Here is a 17,793-nt window from a genome sequence, read left to right as displayed (position 1 = left end):
ATTCCCTTCACACACACACATAAGGAGATAGTTAACATAGGGAATACTAAATAGATCCAATTCAAAAGCAAATGTCCAATCATACGTGAACCTTTTTTTTCTCCCTTTTTGGGTATGACATTAAATCATAAGTGAGCAAAGATAGTCATGAATCGCCATGTTGAAGAAAATGAAGGTGAACAACACTCACAAATAATCCTCAATCAGAACTTCTTCATAGATAAACGTGTGCCTCTTTCCCATAAATGTATACAACATAAAACTGAATAATTTCATCAGGATGCATTCTTCCAAGTTCCTCGGTCATTTGTCTATAATTTAACTATTAAAACATAAACTGCCACTAGAGAAGGCATGGCTTAAACATGCCAAATTGCCAACCTGGGCAGCCATGGAGCACTCAGCTTAGAGAATGCTGTTCAACTACTTACTGTACACACCGTTGGAAACTTAACTATAAGAGAATATGATGTTTTTGGCAAAATATTTAAGCCCAAGGGGGTTTACTAGAACCTCAAAGATGGGCTTAATATGCATATTGCACAAATTCCTAGTATTGTACCGGCAACGTCTTAGATGCACCAGGATTAAGGTAATCCAGAGGTACAGATTCGAATCATGCACTAAGCTATCTATTATACACCAAATTTGAATCATTGGATTACCTTGATGCATGGTATGCATCGTTGCATTGTCCTATGGTAACATGGGATCACCGGATGATGCAAGCATTTGCAATCCGGTTTCCTCAACTGGCCATTTAGAAGAAATTTCTTGCATGGACTCTCCTGCAAATTTACAATTAATTTTAGCTTACCCAACAAACAAATGGAAAGAGTTGATTAAGATAGAAATACATAGGCACACAGCACATGGTTGTTAAGGGAAAAAGAAATTTACAACAGACCCATTAAGAAATCAGCTATAAGTTTATCTCAACTTACTTTGGTCATCCCAACTACTAGGGACAAACCAAATAACCTTAGCACTTACTTTGGATTCTGTTAGGATCTAATTCTTGGTTTTAACTTTCACCATCACTGGGTTTCGTAGTCCCAATTTAGAGCTTTTAGACTCAATTTTCAGAACCCCATCCTATTATGATTCAAATTACTTGTGTAATTGTTCAGTCTTCTATATTACATTCAGTGAGTGTTAGAATAATTCGACCCAGTAAGATCTTAAATGTGGTTCAAAATCTTTACAAAAACTTTCCGGCAAAGAAAAGAATTTATTTTTGTTAGGCAAATTAAAGGTTAAAAACTTTTAGCCCAAGGATACTACATAACTTTGTTAACTGAAGAATCAAATGAAGGTAGCTTCACAAGCATACAAATTTCACATTTCCCATAGCGAAATGTGTAAATAACTGATTTTCAAGTTCAACCATGCAACATTCTATAAGAAATAACAAGCTGACAGTCATACCTTGACACAGCCCTTTTACAGCGTCGAAGTTCTTGTAAGTGTAACCAACAAAGTTTAGATCTTTGGGCATCTGCATGAATTAAGTGGAGGTGGAATATCAAAATATACAAAATTACTTGTTAAACACAGTTTGATTATTTACAGAATATAATTGAATTGTGGGAGAAAGAAAAACTAAAATGAAAAAGTTATTGAATGACACATTTAATGGATTACTAAATAAGAGATAAAATTCTGTACCACTGTTAATATTTCTCCCTATGATTTTTCTAAGCCTACCTCCTCTATCTATAGATGTTCTTACTATCTTCTATCTGATCTACTTTCCTTACTGATGCCTCTTCAAATCTTTTCCACACTGGTCGAAACCACTAAAGAAGGTATTCTACCATACTTTCCACAATGTTGCCACCTTAACTTTCTCTTCATACATCCATCCCAAATTCTCTTATTTAGTGTATTCACTAATTCATCATAGCATCCTCATCTTTGCAGTATTTAACATATTTTCTTCATGGTTGTTCACTGTCCAACATTCAGGCCTATAAAATATCACACTGGTCTTGTAGCTGTGCAGAGTTTATATTTTTCATATGTAGTATATAATTTTCAAAAACTATTATCACTCGCCACTGCACTGAGCTACTAACTATCATATGTAGTATATTCTTCACATTAGTATACAAAAATCAATACAAAGCAGATGTACCTTCCGGGAGGTTCCTGATCCAAGCCTTTCGTTTGTTGGTGGATCAACCTAACAATTTAGAGAAGAAGCCTCTGTGAAAATCAGTAGGATTTGATTAAAAAGACATACAAGATAATAAGAGGAACTGCGATTGATATAATGCTCCTAGTTTTAACTTCTTAGTCATATAATCAGACACTTTGCTCATAAAATTGAAGCAACTCCTTTCAACTGATTATAAGGAAAAAGTAGACCATGGACAACATCTAAGAATTGTCAGATTAGATGGGATAGATTATGGTTCATAGAAAAGAGGAAACAATGACAATGGCATAGAAAAGTTGTTAATACTTCATCAAATTTCATGAAGTTCTGAGTATCTAGCTCTCCAACAACTTGTGGTTTGAATGCTGCCTCCATTTCATACAGTTTATCCCACTCTACACCATTGAACCAAGGATGAGCCTGGTCAAAATATAATGAATATTAGTAGATGAAGAAGGAAAAATTCGACACAGCAATAGTGAACACCTTACCTTGATTTCATGCGCCCCTCGAGTACCTAACCTATGGTCAACATCACACATCAATCTGCAGATTAGATCCTTAGCTTCTGGAGACAACTGTGCATCTTCTGAAAACCTTAAGAAATTTCTCCAATGAACAATCTGCCAGCAGTTGATTGAATGATAAAATAAAATTAGTATGAACAATGACTCATAATAGCAAAACTAGAATGGTGAAAAATGAGCAGCAGCCAGAAGAAGCAAAATGATAGTCAAATAAAGTGTAATAAATAAATTGGTTGGATACAAATTAGACTATCATTTAATAGTTTGATTGTAAGTGCAATTCTTAGGTTTCACAACAAAACACTATTGTAAAAAATAGGAACACTTAGTGCTAGTTTGGATTGGCTTTTTTGAATGAAAAAAGTACTTTTCTTCAAAAATAAAAAAGTAAAAATTTAAAGACAATTAAGAATGTTACCTTTCTGCAGGTAGTCATAGGGTTTTCCGAGTAAAATGGAGGGTAACCAACTAGCATTTCATACATTATTGCTCCCAGTGACCACCTGTTTGCATGAAATAAATACAACTGAATAGGGGTATAGATATATAGAATATAGGAATAAGGTGGACATATTGTAAAAGTTTATCATGCTGGTCTAAGAAGAACAAGCTCAATAATTGTTTTCCGAAAAAAAATAATACATGGTCAAAAACATTGGTAAGAACTAACCAGTCACATTCCATTCCATATCCTTTCTTCAGAAGTACTTCGGGAGCAATGTAGTCTGGTGTTCCCACTGTAGAAAAGGCCTTGCAAAGATAACAAGAAACATAACAGCCAAAAGGCATTACATACCAGCTATTAGATAAAAAGAAAAAAAGGAAAAAGAAATTATATACAATGCTATCAAAATGCAATATCACCTAGAGAGATGAATACTCTCTGGTAGCAACAGGAAATTTCTTTAGCATTGAATTGGATTTTATTACCACACGACAATTTTAAAGGTGCTAAATCCATGATCAAGTAATATGTTTATACAAAATATATATTTATAATATTCAGCCCAAGTAACACTAGACTACATTATCATGTGCAGTTCAGTCTTATAAATATAACATAGCATCATGTTAATATGCAGAAAGATGATAGTGCTTTCATAGAATGACAAATTCCCATACCTAAATGAAAAACATCTTATAAAAAGGCATGGGATTCCATTCTACAAAATAGGATTTAGTCTTCCTTTCCACAACACACATCATTAATTTTTACAAGATGACAAGGACTAATTAAATCTATCCAAACTTCATTTCTCAGACACAAGTAAACAATATTTGCTCTTCATCTTCAGCAAAGCGTTTCTTGTCATGAAGAAATAAATAAGCAAAGCTGAACATTACTCTTGAGATAAGAATGTACATTCATATTACAAGGATCTTAAAACAATATCGATATGTAGTAATTTAAGCTAAATAACATGATTGGCAACATATCTTCTGCCACACTGCAACAATATATCGAACTATTAATAAATTTTATAGCATACCAACTTTCTCCTGTTCATCTGCCAATGCTCAAGCTGCTCACGTGGATTTCTCCAACTGGTATGCTTATCCATGCCAGGAATAGATCCATCAATATCCATTGGCTCTGCTAAATTTCTGTCATCCATGACCTGATTTTCATGCAGTGTATACAAGGTGGTACAGTCAAGAGGCTTACAGAGGCCAAAATCTGAGAGCTTCATGTGACCATTTTTGTCTAAGAGTAGGTTATCAGGTTTTATATCTCTGTAAAGATGAAAATCAATAGAACTTCTTAGCACATTAAACCTATCTACATTACCACCCAATAAATCATCATCATCATCAATGAATAAATTAGGTCAACAACATCATAAGCACAGCCAAATTGAACAAACCTGTGAATGTAACCATGCCTATGAATAGACTCTATGGCTAGAACACTTTGTGCAATGTAAAATTTAGCAATATCTTCACTTAAGGTTTCTTCCCTAATTAGAAGAGTCATCATATCACCCCCAGGCAGATACTCCATAATTAAATACAAGTACTCGGCATCTTGAAATGAGTAGTAAAGTTTCACGATGCAATGACTGGCTACCTCAGCCAGCAAGTTCCTCTCAGCTCTAACATGTTCCACCTATAGAAAATGAACGATGTCAAGTAAGAAAAAGGGATACTATGCATTGTGCTACGGATCCAATGACTTGGCAATTATCCTAAACAGAGACCGTAGGACCTGATAATAGACCATGTATAGACTAATAGAAGTTTTCTACAACAACGAATTTAAAAGGACTATCTAGAATAAAAAATCAATACTGTATCCTTTAGATATTAGTAACTGATTTTGTTTAATCAGATAATATATATCTCACCTGGCCTTTCTTGAGCATTTCAGATTTCTTCAGCTTTTTCATGGCATAAATGTTTCCAGACTTTTTTTCCCGACACAGCCTAACCTGTAATTAAATGGGTTACAGAAGATAAGATTAATTATAAGCACACAGTCAGAAAATCAATGCACACACCAAATAATGATTGCATATTTAACAAGAACTGCTTCATGCACAAATACATATGCAAAGAGAAAGTCCGGACCTCTCCATAGGCCCCCCTTCCAATGATTGTTAAGAGCTCAAAATCATCAACACATATCTTGTGCCTTTTCAATCGCATATATTCTGTCTCCTTTCTCTCTAAATCTTTGATGAGGTTGATCCGTTCCTCATCTGGCACATCTGAAGAAGCTAATTTTCTTTCTAAAACCCAACGTCTATAATAAGAAAAAAAAATGTCAGGATCAGAAACACCAAAAGACACACTGAACAAGAGATCTGCATCACATTGGAGACTGCCGTAAGGAGGTATATAAACATGGCTACTAACAGGGATCTCATGCAAGAGATGTGTAAATCGCATTATTAGCAATTCCTAATTCCTTTTTTTCTTGTGAAACTCACAAAAGGAAGAAAAAGTGCAAATGTTTTCCCTGATGAGATAAGATCAGACTATAATTTCTAGAAGAACAACGTGCCAACTATACGGCAAACACGCATTATGCCCTGTCTTGGATCATGCTTGTACACAGCCCATTTATTCTTAATCTCTTTTGAGAAATTCAAGAAATATGATGATCTCAATCATTCATTCATGCCTACTAAAAGCACCTTGTTATAATGAGAAACCATCCAATATGGCAAGAAATTGGAAGAGATGAGTGTTTTTTCAGTCAGAGACACATGGGAAACTGAAGAAACATCTTGAATCATTAGCCAAGACCAGAAAGTTCAATCTATTGCATAGATATGCCATTTATGTCTAGTTAGGATATTGAGTTGGCATATATATGTGTGTATCACTATTTAGAAGCCATACCTTAATAAATTCTAACATCAAGTGCCAATATGAGGTTAAGGACAAAATAAGAAGTATGAAAACTACTAAAATAAAAAAGTTGCAATCTTAGAGAAGTTCAATAGCCTTATTAATCTCCGTAGTCCCTTCAATGCAAAATAATTGTCCAGTTATAATTACAGATATCAGCATATGGATTAAGGAAATGATTGAAAACATCTTAATTTTGATAAATTTAAGCGAGTGTACAAGTTATCCTTATTTTTTGTTCAATACTTATCATCTCTTTCCCCGTAGCTTCTCATTCATTTGATAGGGTTACTGATGGAAAAAAATTAATTAATATTCTCTAATCTTTCTAAATGGATAATTATTTGGGACCAAATAAACTTTTAAGAAAGGACAATAAATTTGGACAGAGGCGAGTAAATATTAGCCCATATATTTCTATTGGTCTGAATTTTTCTAGATCATAAATGATTGTATAAATTAGCATTCACCATTGACCTAATAAAATAAAACAAGAAATCCACATATGGATATGTATAACTATAAAAGGAGGAACCAATTGTGTAACATAATTAGATAGTGTTGTTAAAGACTATTGTTGTTGTGTCATTTCCAATGAGATAGAAAACATAACATCCTAGGTGATCAAAGGGGATAATTTTTCTTGTCATTACCCTATTTCGCTATCTGGTTTGAGCCTAGTTCAATAATCAAAATAGAGATAGCTAGCTAAGGCATTTTGGAAAATCTTAAACAATCAGAATACAACTTCCAGAATTTCGCCAGAATTATGTGACATTATGTTTAACCTCTGGAAAGATGAGCGAATTTCACTCTTTTAACTTATCCAACAACTCTCTTTTGGTTTTCAGCAACAATTCTGGAGCCGCAACATTACTCTTCGTTGTTTTTCCCATTTTTGTCTTCAACCGAGATACGTAAAAAAGGCATTATTGCTCATACTCACCATCAAGTCACCGCCATGACTAAGCACTCCTTCTAACAGATGATTTTCCTGGGTTTTGGAACTGTCTTAAGCACATAGTTTGTATACTAAGCGGTATCAGCTAACACTGAATCTCAATGTGTCCTCCTCATCAATGAAGCTAGATTGAGTAGCAAAACTCAAGGATTCATTATTTCATTACACTCAATTGGAGCTTATATTACTTTTAACTCCCAAGTCCAACCTAACAAATCAAATAATTAACCCTAACAGAACATAAACAACAAAGGAATCAGCTGAACTAAGAAAACTATCAGCTACCACGCAACAACAACCGAATAAAGCATCTTGAATTAACACTACCTTCACCTCAATTAGCAATTTAGAATTGCGCACACAGATTCAACACATGCGTTGCATTTTATTTTATTTTATTCAAAATCAGTACTATAGTCCAAATCAACACACCAGAGAAATCACAACGATTGAAGCGAATTGATGAGAAAATCAGAAGAGATAGTTGTGTTAGAGGTTAGGTTAGGTTAGGATAGGTTACCTTTCCTTGCGGTCTTGAATGTTCTTCATGTGGGTTCTGTAGTGGTTCTCGATGAACTTTTTGGCAGCAGCGACCTTGACCATGGTCAAGCTGGAGCCCACACTCTCTTCTTCTTCTTCGGCTTCTTGTTCTTTTTCATCAAGAAGCTCATCGTCCATGACCTCCAAGAATCGAAGAATGTGAAAGTGAAAGCTTGTTACAACTTCTCTCTGCCACTCTTATCTAGTATTACTAACTCTGCTCTACTCTCTAGGTTTAATATCTTGCTTTTCATAGCAAATAATCTAATCTTATGTGATACAAAAAAAATTATTATTTATAATAATGTTTAAACTAATTACTTAAATAATGAATAATTAATTAATAATTTTTTAATTATACATAAATATTTTATCTTTTTAATAAATAGTCAAAAATTAAAAAAGATATTTTTTAATTAAGGAGCAATAATATTTACTTCTTTAAAAACATAACAAATTACCAATTTTAAGGTGTTTAAAAGATTCAAACGTATAACAAAATAATGTAGAATGGTACTACTTGTACTGGCCTTTTTTAATTAAATCCAATTAAATTTGTACAAAGTCTAGAAAAAAAATGTGTGTATACATCGTTTTTTTTTTCGCGTCATTTATAGTACACAAATTTTTGTTGGAGAGTATAAAAATTTATTGATATAATACATAAATTTTCGAAACATATCACATAAAATTTTAAGCATAATACAAATTTATTGATATAGTATACACATCTTTGTACATAATACACAAATCTTTGGACATACACAATTTTTTTTTATATTTTGTTAGTTAGGTGAATTAATGTTTTAGATATGTAGTTCTTCAATAATTTTTACAATGGACTTCAAAAATTCTATATTATGCTTATGCAACAAGATTTTTGTGCTGTTAACACAAATTTATGTATGGAAAAGTTTAGGGGCCAGCAAATTTGTTAAAATCTGGCCAGCATTTAGCCAGCAAAACAAAAATGAATGATTCTTCACCATTAGATGAAATCTCATACCATTGATGGCTACAACTCACAACATCTGCTAGCCCCTAGTACTCTTCTTTATGTATTATATATATTTTATTGATTGAGTGAAAATATTTTGAATATATAGTCTCAAATACTAAAATTTATGTGCTTTACACTAAAATTCATGTGTTGTATATCAAAATTTATAAATATTTATAAGAAAAGAAAATGAAGACGATAAGAACAATGATAATGATAATAAAAGAGAAGAAGAAATTAATAACAAACAATATTAACAATAATATCAAGAGAAAAAAGATAACCATGATAACAACAACTAAAAAAAATGATATAAATCTTTTATTTTTAAACAACTTAATTATGAAAGGATTAAACACCTAGCATTTTTGTATGATTAATTCCATTCCTTGGTTTGATTCCATTTCTTCTCAAAGTCCTGCTTGCTTATTTTTGAGGTAATTAACACAGACAGAGGACTAAGTTAGCTTTGGCAAGAGAATAGTACAAATAAAGCGAAGATTATTTTTGTGAGGGTGGTCCTGGCTGAATCAATTTAATCTTAATTATGTGTTTATTTGAGTGTTATTATTTTGATAAAAAAAAAATTTTAAAAATTTTTTATTTTATTTTTTAGTGTGTTTAATAAATTTTTAATAGTAAAAGTACTAACAAAAAACATCTTTTTGAGAAACTATCATTTACATCTTTTTTTAAAAGATTTTTTTTTTAAAAAATATTTTTTACGTAATAAATTAACAAAAAAATACTTTTATCTTATTTTACCTAAACATTAATTGATAAATAAAAAAAATTTTACATATCTAAACATAAAATCACTTTTATTTTTATAAAAGATCTTTTAAAAATATATCCTTTAAAAAAATATCTTCTTTAATTTGTAAAGTGGTATACACCACCTCCAAAACTGCTGATTCAAAAGAAAAGAAATTCTTGCAATTAGAAGATTTTGTAACAATGCAATTTTCAAGCCATTGTTTGGTATAACTATCATGGTGCAATCCTACTAGGGTCACGAGGATAAAGTGATGTCTTGCGAATGTTATTCAGGCGCTAAAGAAGAGTATTTCTACAGGCTCCAAGCCAATTCCAAAGCCACCATAGCCACCATGTGTTGGTTTACCATATCTGAATCATCAACAAAGCAATTAGTTTTTTATAGGTATTTCAATTTGTTGTAAATATAAATTATGTCTTTATAGGAGAAAAATAGAACTGAAATAAGATAATTGTCAATAAAATATTTGCATATAATGTGACATTAAATATCATACATGAAAGTAAGGATCTTGAGTCAATAGCAGTCGAAGATTATCGACAAAAAAATGATTGACCGAAATGGGAAGAAGTCATAAAGCCTGAGTTAAACTCACTTGCAAAACATGAAGTCTTTGGACATCTACACCAGAATATGTAAAACCTGCTGGATACCGATGGGTATTTGTGAGAAAACGAAATGAAAAAAATGAAGTTGTATGTTACAAAGCTCGACTTGTGGCACAAGGTTTTTCACAAAGACCTAGTATAGATTGTGAAGAAACATATTCCCCTGTAGTGGATACAATAATAATGAGTTATTTGGTCAGTTTATCCGCATATCATAAATTACATATGCATTTAATGGATGTGGTAACAACCTACTTATACGACTTATTAGATCGTGATATCTATACGAAAGTCCATGAAGAATTAAAGATATCTAAATCATCCAATGAATATTCACAAGGGTTATACTCAATCAAATTACAAAGATCTTTATAAGGTCTAAAGCAATCTGGACGAATGTGGTATAATCGTCTTACTGAGTATCTGGCCAAAAACGGATTCAAGAATGATGATATCTGCTTGTGTGTTTTCATAAAGAAAGCTGCATCTAAATTCATTATAATTGCTATGTACGTTGATTATTTAAATATTATTAGAACTCTTGAAGAGATTTCAACAATTATAAAAACTCTAAAAGAAGAAGAGTTTGAGATGAAAGATCTTGGAAAGACTAAATTTTGTCTTAACCTGCAAATCGAGCATACAAAAAATGGGATCTTTATTCATCAAACAACATACACATAAAAGATCTTGAAGATATTTTATATAGATAAGTCACATCCATTAAATACTCCAATGATTGTAAGATCTTTGGATATGAAAAATGATCAGTTCCGTCTTAAGGAAGAAAATGGAGATATCCTTGGTCCTGAAGTACCATATCTTAGTGTCATTGGAGCGCTAATATATCTTGCTAATAATATAAGACCCGATATATCATTTGCTGTGAATTTATTAGCAAGATATAATTTCTCTCCAACTAGAAGACATTGGAATGGAATCAAACAAATCTTTCGATATCTTCATGGAACGGTTGATATGGGATTGTTTTTTCCCTATGGATCCAAGTCACAACTAGTTGGCTATGCAGATGCAGGATACTTGTCTGATCCACACAAAGAGAGACCTCAAACAGGGTATCTGTTCATATATGGTGGTACAGCTATATCATGGAAGTCCATGAAACAGATAATTGCAGCAACATCCTCTAATCATGCTGAAATACTAGCGATTCATGAAGCAAGTCGCGAGTGTTTTTGGCTCAGGAGTTTGATCCAATATATTATGTCATTATGTGAACAGATTAATCATAAGATGGCTCCAACTATCCTGTTTGAAGATAATACAACATGCATTGCTCAACTTAAAGGTGGATACATCAAAGGTGATGCAACAAAGCATATTTCTTCCAAATTCTTTTTCACTCATGATCTCCAAAATCAAGGGACAATTGATGTCCAACTGATCCGCTCAAGTGACAATCTGACAGATTTATTCACAAAATTACTCCCAAAATCCTCCTTTGAAAGATTGGTACATGAGATTGGGATGCGCCGATTTCGAGACATCAAATGATGTCGACAAGAAGGGGAGACTGTACTCTTTTTTTCTTGATCAGGTTTTTTTCCTATTGGGCTTTTCTTAACAATGTTTTTAATGAGGCAGTTTTCATCACAAATGATATTGTACTCTTTTTTCTTCATTAAAATATTTTTTTCATTGGATTTTTCTTTAATAAGGTACTAAAGTTTTAACTAGATATATTCCTAAATGGTTATTCAAAAGGAGTGTTGAGATAAGTATGATGATGTGGATGCCCATTTAATGGACTGTTCACTCTTTTTAGGATGAGATTTTATTTTCTCAAAACAAAATGAAGTTAATGAAACTAAAAAACAATGCTCTTGTACGCCTATAAATAGGACATGAAATGATGCAAAAGGAATACACAAAAAAGTAATAAAAACTCTTTTTTCTCTCTTTATACACTACTAATATTTTTTCTTTCTCTTTTTCTTACTGCATATAAATATATAAATAATTTTATTAAGTTAATACTAAAATATTTTTATTTACACATTTTTATTTTATATTTAATATATCTTCCTTTATTTATTTTACAACATTTATATCCAGTTTATTAGCAAATCATCAATGTATACCATTGAAGGGTCTATTCAAATACCATACCTAAGTTTTATTTGTCTATGTTAGGGAGTAGTCAACTTAATAGATTCTTTTCAAATTTCTTTTGGTGAAAATAGGGTAAAATATTTGTAGAGGACTTTAGTACATAATTTTTTTTGACATAAAAAGTCAAGATCAGTGTTTTTTCCATACTTACCCAATTATCGAACATGTTATTTTTACACTCCATTTAATGAGAATCTTTAAGTGTGAATGGTTAGTCATATAATTTACAATTTTTTTATCAAGATATTTTCAATCTAACAAAAACTAATTTATTATAGATCAAAATTACATTTAAAAATTTGACTTATCAATATTCGAACTGGCATTTATTTAATTAAATGAACTAATAAATTAACTATTAAATCAATCTAAATTAATTTATAAAAGAACTTATTTGATGAAATAAATTTGATTTACTCAATTTATTTCTAACAAAATTATTTATACACTTTTAGTATAATATCAATTAACAATTATATCCATGGACAAATAATTACCAAAATAAATCTTTTTTATAATAAATTATGCTATGTGTACATTAAAATTAGTCACCAAAGTCAACCAATAGTATAAAATACATATTGAAATATAAATACACATTGAAAATAAATTAAACTACACATATATTTATACACAAATACATAAATAGCTGATTTTAGTGTACAAATAACATTTTTCATTGTTGAAACAAAACTTATTGAACTTTTTTTCACTCAAGACAACCAACCAACATTTCTTCTTTTTTCTTTTTGGGACATAGAAACTACTTTTTTAAATTGGAAAAGTATAGGTAACTAATAATATTTTTGAACAATGTGTGAACAATGTAAATTAATAGGATTAAAAAAATAAATTTAAATTAGTAACATTAAATTATGGTATAGTGTATTTTTATTTGATCGGTTGTTGTTCATATTGTTCAAAATAGTCATTATTTACCTAACACTCCCCTTCTAAATTTTGTTTGGTTGTTTTTCCATATATGGAATTTTGTCATATTCCTTTTTTTTTTTAAATCTGGATTTCTGTCATATTTTACCAAGTCATCCTAAATGCACCCCAAACTTCTGGTCCAAAACCATGCCACCATTCACATGGAAAAGGGTTGCATTTGCATATCTATTTTGTCAAACATTAAGTGGATGTGGCATGGAGACCCTGAGAGTGAGAGGATCACTAATAAATGTTTAACAACTTCAAAATTTAATGGTCCAATCAAATCCTTGAATTCCTTTTCCTTTTGATTTTTTTTTTCTTTTTACATTCCCAATTTTTATGGAGGCCTGGACCAACCTTTTACTACAACGCTATCTTGGGCACTGAACCGAAGACCATGAGTCCATGACTAAATTTATGAGAGGGGCAAACATGTAATTATGTAGAGACATTAGTTCAACTAAAATATACATGGAATTCAAATGTGTTGTGTCATGCGCCTGCTATATTTGAATTTCATACACATTCACAATCACATACATGTATACTTCTCTTCCAAGAAAGGCAAGAATTCTAATGAAACATGCATTTTTCATAAATGCGAAAACACGGTGTGTGTCTGATTTAGCTTTTATAAACTGGAGTTTAATTTAAATTCGATTATACTAGAACTGATTTTGATTAAAATTGAATTTGTTTTAAGTTATTTATGTTTGGATACTTTTATTCAAAAATAATTATAATTAATAAAATAATATAATAATGACTAAATTTAATTTTAAAGATAGTTAAAAAATAAAATGAAGATGATGTTGCATGTAGAAAAGATGAGGAGGGTAAAATAAGATAATTAAAATTAAAAGGAAAAGTATGGAGAGCCAATGGAATATCTATACAATGTTAATAACCATTCGAGTATTAGGGATAATAAACATATTCGCTCTAATACCATGTTATGATACCACTCATCCCAAAAACTTCAGCGGATGGAAAAAGGTAACACTAATAGTTGTATCTCTAAGACTTCATAAACCTCTATTGTACACATTGTACAAATATTTCATTGGCTCCTCATACTTTCCCTTAAAGATATAACTATTAGTGTTACACTTTTATCATGACATGGTATTAGAGTTCTAGAATAACCATTAGTACACGGATGGTTATTCTGAATATTATAGTACACATTGTACAAATAAGCCATTGTTTTCTTAGTGGGACTCTAATTAAAATATAAAATAAAAATGAATGTGTACGAAGAAAAGGAAAAAATGTGAAAAAAATAGTTAAAAGAATAAATTTTACTATCAATTCTCAACCGTATGAAGTGAAAACAAAAGCTACAAAAGAATAAGCATTACATTCACTTGATGATGAATAACAGAAGTTGCTATCATAACATCTATTTTTCTTGGACTTCAAATTCCAATCAATTTCGATCATACTTGACTCTTAGATACTATGATAATGATTCTAGAAAGGATTTTTGTTCATTAACATGTGTTTAGCTTGCAAGATGACAAGAAAAAGTTGAATACCATTGTAAAATCCTATGGCATCAAAAGAATCCATGAAAGTAAAGGGTTACTATAAAAGAATGTTACTGATATTATTAACTAGTTTCTCATATGGAAATTAAAGTATGGAATTGGTTTACAAGTATATGAACCTAACCTATGTAAAATCATACATACATACATATATATATATGAAATTGCAGAGGCAAATACACCTTTTACAAAAGCCCCTTCAACAAATAATGATGAATGATTTGATATCATATAAAAAAAAATTGAACATATAAAGCATCAAGATAGTCAAATACAAACAACTTTTTTTTTCTTTTCTTTTTGGTTTTGATAGAACAACTGTCATCAGCAGCAAGATTAAACAAAAGAAGTGCCGGCTAGGCCATGATGTAAGAGATTATGAGCAATAGCATCTCTAGCTTTCATTGAAGTCATAGATCTCAAAGCAATCTCAGGAACAATCTCATCATCAAGAAGATCAACCTTAATCTCAGGATCCATTTTCTCACCCCTCAACTCACAAATATTATGAAGAACACAACAAGCACCAAGAACAATAGGCAAGTCCTGAAGCTTAACCTCAGTCCTCTTTTGCAAACAACTCCACCTACCTTTCAATTTTGCAAATGCATCCTTAGCAACTTTCTGAACCTCACCAATCTTCTCATTGAAAGCATGCTGTGTCCAAGTCAAATTGTGTTGACTATAAGGCACCAAAACCCAATCCATCAAAGGGTACCCTTTTCCACCAACAATCCAAACACCATTCAACAATCCACCATTGTTGGCCCTTTGAGAAAGTGCTGATTTCTCAAGAACTTGATCATCAAGCATTGATCCTGGCCAACCAATGCAAACATCAGTGAACACCCCATTTGGATCAACAACACCTTGAACTGTTATTGAATATGAAGTCTTTTGGTTCCTCTCAGTGTGCCTCTTGTTGAAATATGCAGCAACACTAACCTTAGGAGCTATGATAGGAACATGTGAAGTGTACATGGACCCTACAACATTTGGAATACCAGAAATACCCTCAAACTCATTCTTGATGTTCCTCAATTGAGACTCATTAGGCCATTGGAGATACTTAGGCATAAGAACAGTTTTGATTGCAGTGCAAACCTCAAGAACAAGCTTGTGACAAGTTGAGATTCCTAATCCAAATTTCTTTGAAACAAGCCTTAGAGGATCACCAGTTGCTAATCTCCATAGACAAACAGCTACCCTTTGCTTCACAGGGATTGCATTCCTCAGTGTTGTGTCTTCTTTCACAATTGCTGAGTTCAGTTCTTCACATATCAAATCAAATGTTGATCTTCCCATTCTGAATGCTTTTCTGAACTCTTCTTCAGGAAAATCTTCTCTGTTGCATTCATCCCACCATGCCCCTGATCTATCCTTCACCCACAGCCTCCTCTGAGGCCCCCCATTCCCCGCCCCGCCTCCGCCGCCGCCACCACCACCTATGTAGTACAAACACCAACACAATTGATAAATTCATGTAATTGATGCAGATACCAATCAATGTGTAAAATTGAGGTATGTAATGCAAAAATTAGTCACAAATTGTAGAATTACAGCATATATCCTAGATAAAAATACCAAAAATAGAATCAAAGTAACAATATTGGAAACAGATATGCATAGCAACAAATACGTGATAAATTTGTAGTAAAAAATTAAAGAAATTTTAAGAGATTATTGGAAGGTAGTTAGTACCTTCTGAAGATGCTGCTTTTTCTAAGCCTTGTGAGGCAGCAGAAACAGCAGCAGCACAAGCCATGTTCCTTGATTTCTTCCTCTTGATCCTCTCTGATTCTTGGACGTGATTATAATATTCATCAAGGTTGGAATAGTAATTCACCATGGCTTTTGTCTTGTTCTTGTGATTGGTTTCCAATGAGAGCTTCTCTTCTTCACAGATTTTGTTGAGGTTTTGATGATCAAGCTTCTCTTGTTCATCTAATAATAGCAAAGATGTTAGAATACCCTTTAACTCTTTCTTCTTCTTCTTATTCTTATTCTTGTTATTGTTATTGTTCTTCTTCTTCTTCTTGCTCTTGTTGTTCTTTGCATCTTCATCTTCATCTTCATCTTCTTCATCCTCATCTTCATCTTCTTGGTTGTTATTGTTGTTGCTACTGCTTGATCCATCATCATCATCATCATCATCATGTTTTCTATGCCTCTTTCTTGTGGAACCATTAATGGGGTCATTCATTTGATCAAAAGAACTCTGAAGCAAAGTGTAAACGTATGAGAGTGATTCAGGGTCTGCAAAAGTTGGGAGTTTCATGAATGAATAATGAATAAACAAATGAACAATATACAAAATAGAAACAAAAGGGTTGAGTTCAATTCTTCAAAATTATGGAGAATTTGATTGATGAGAAAGAACTGAAATTTGAGTATTGGAAGAACAAATAAAAGATAGAGACAACAAAAGTAGTTGTTGTTGAGTTAAAATCTCTTTGTTTCTTCTTTGAGATTGAGTTATGATATGATATAATATATGGTTTGTTATTTTGTGGTAATATTATTATTAATATTATTAATATTTTTTGTGTTTGTAGTGTGAACACAAGGTGTGGTGTGAACGCGGACATTGAAATTCGAGCAAACAATAAACAAAGACATGCCAATAATAATAATAAATAATGAAATAAACATTGCCAACCTTACTTATTACTTAATTAATTAAAGGATCTGTGTAACGAATTCTTGCACTTATTAAGGGAGGATGTTATAAATAGAAAAAAATATAGAATAGAATAAATAATAGGTCTTTAATCAAATATAAATATTTATAAAAAAAATATTATTAAAAGATGAGATACATAAATGTTTTTGTTGTGAAAACTTCTATCTGTCTTGTATTTTCAAAGGTTAAGGAGTATTTAATTTTGATTATATATCTCTAAAAAAATAGTTAAAAATTTATTTGTTCTTTATTAAAAAAATTAATAACCATTACTAAATAATATGTTGTTTACTACCTCTTAACAAGTGAGTTTCTTATTCTCATCTTTCTCTCATTAATTAAAATGAGTAGAAACTAGAAACACGTCTTAATAAATAATAATAAGAGTTCAATTAATATGTGTCTTTATTATTACTAATAGAAATTTTTTATAAAAAAATTATATATTAGCTAAATTTTAATAAGAATTTTTTTTTAAGTAAGTAAGGGATTTTTTTTCTCATTTTAAAGGGAAAAAAGGAGGAAAGCATTAAGCACGCACGTTTAACGTTTTGCTTAGCTT

At 31.4% G+C, this 17,793-nt stretch overlaps 2 protein-coding genes across 4 annotated transcripts; both read right to left on the bottom strand.

Annotated features, from left to right (window-relative positions):
* Positions 1 to 193: 193 nt before the first annotated feature.
* On the bottom strand, positions 194 to 7,815 carry LOC112697635 (uncharacterized). Of its 3 annotated transcripts, XM_025750890.3 has the most exons (12): positions 7,524 to 7,815; positions 5,257 to 5,431; positions 5,034 to 5,117; positions 4,554 to 4,795; positions 4,179 to 4,422; positions 3,359 to 3,438; positions 3,107 to 3,191; positions 2,653 to 2,784; positions 2,468 to 2,581; positions 2,138 to 2,185; positions 1,429 to 1,498; positions 194 to 788 (listed from the first exon to the last, which is right to left on the bottom strand). In XM_025750890.3, the coding sequence occupies exons 1-12, from the start codon at positions 7,679 to 7,681 to the stop codon at positions 697 to 699; spliced, it is 1,524 nt and encodes a 507-aa protein (XP_025606675.1). In that variant the 5' UTR covers positions 7,682 to 7,815; the 3' UTR covers positions 194 to 696. The 3 variants fall into 3 exon arrangements, with proteins under 3 accessions (XP_025606675.1, XP_025606676.1, XP_072077582.1); XM_025750891.3 differs by lacking the exon at positions 5,257 to 5,431 and having other exon boundaries at positions 7,524 to 7,813; XM_072221481.1 differs by lacking the exons at positions 1,429 to 1,498; positions 2,138 to 2,185 and having other exon boundaries at positions 194 to 812; positions 2,443 to 2,581.
* A 6,767-nt stretch (positions 7,816 to 14,582) lies between these two features.
* On the bottom strand, positions 14,583 to 17,052 carry LOC112697634 (protein ALP1-like). The gene is made up of 2 exons (XM_025750888.3): positions 16,250 to 17,052; positions 14,583 to 15,993 (listed from the first exon to the last, which is right to left on the bottom strand). Exons 1-2 carry the CDS (start codon positions 16,824 to 16,826, stop codon positions 14,885 to 14,887), a joined length of 1,686 nt encoding a protein of 561 aa, XP_025606673.1. The 5' UTR covers positions 16,827 to 17,052; the 3' UTR covers positions 14,583 to 14,884.
* Positions 17,053 to 17,793: the final 741 nt, after the last annotated feature.

This window comes from Arachis hypogaea, chromosome 16 (assembly GCF_003086295.3).
Source record: "Arachis hypogaea cultivar Tifrunner chromosome 16, arahy.Tifrunner.gnm2.J5K5, whole genome shotgun sequence".
Taxonomy (NCBI): Eukaryota; Viridiplantae; Streptophyta; class Magnoliopsida; order Fabales; family Fabaceae; genus Arachis; species Arachis hypogaea.
The sequence above is the reverse complement of the archived record's forward strand: the minus strand, read 5'-3'. Positions and strand labels throughout refer to the sequence as shown.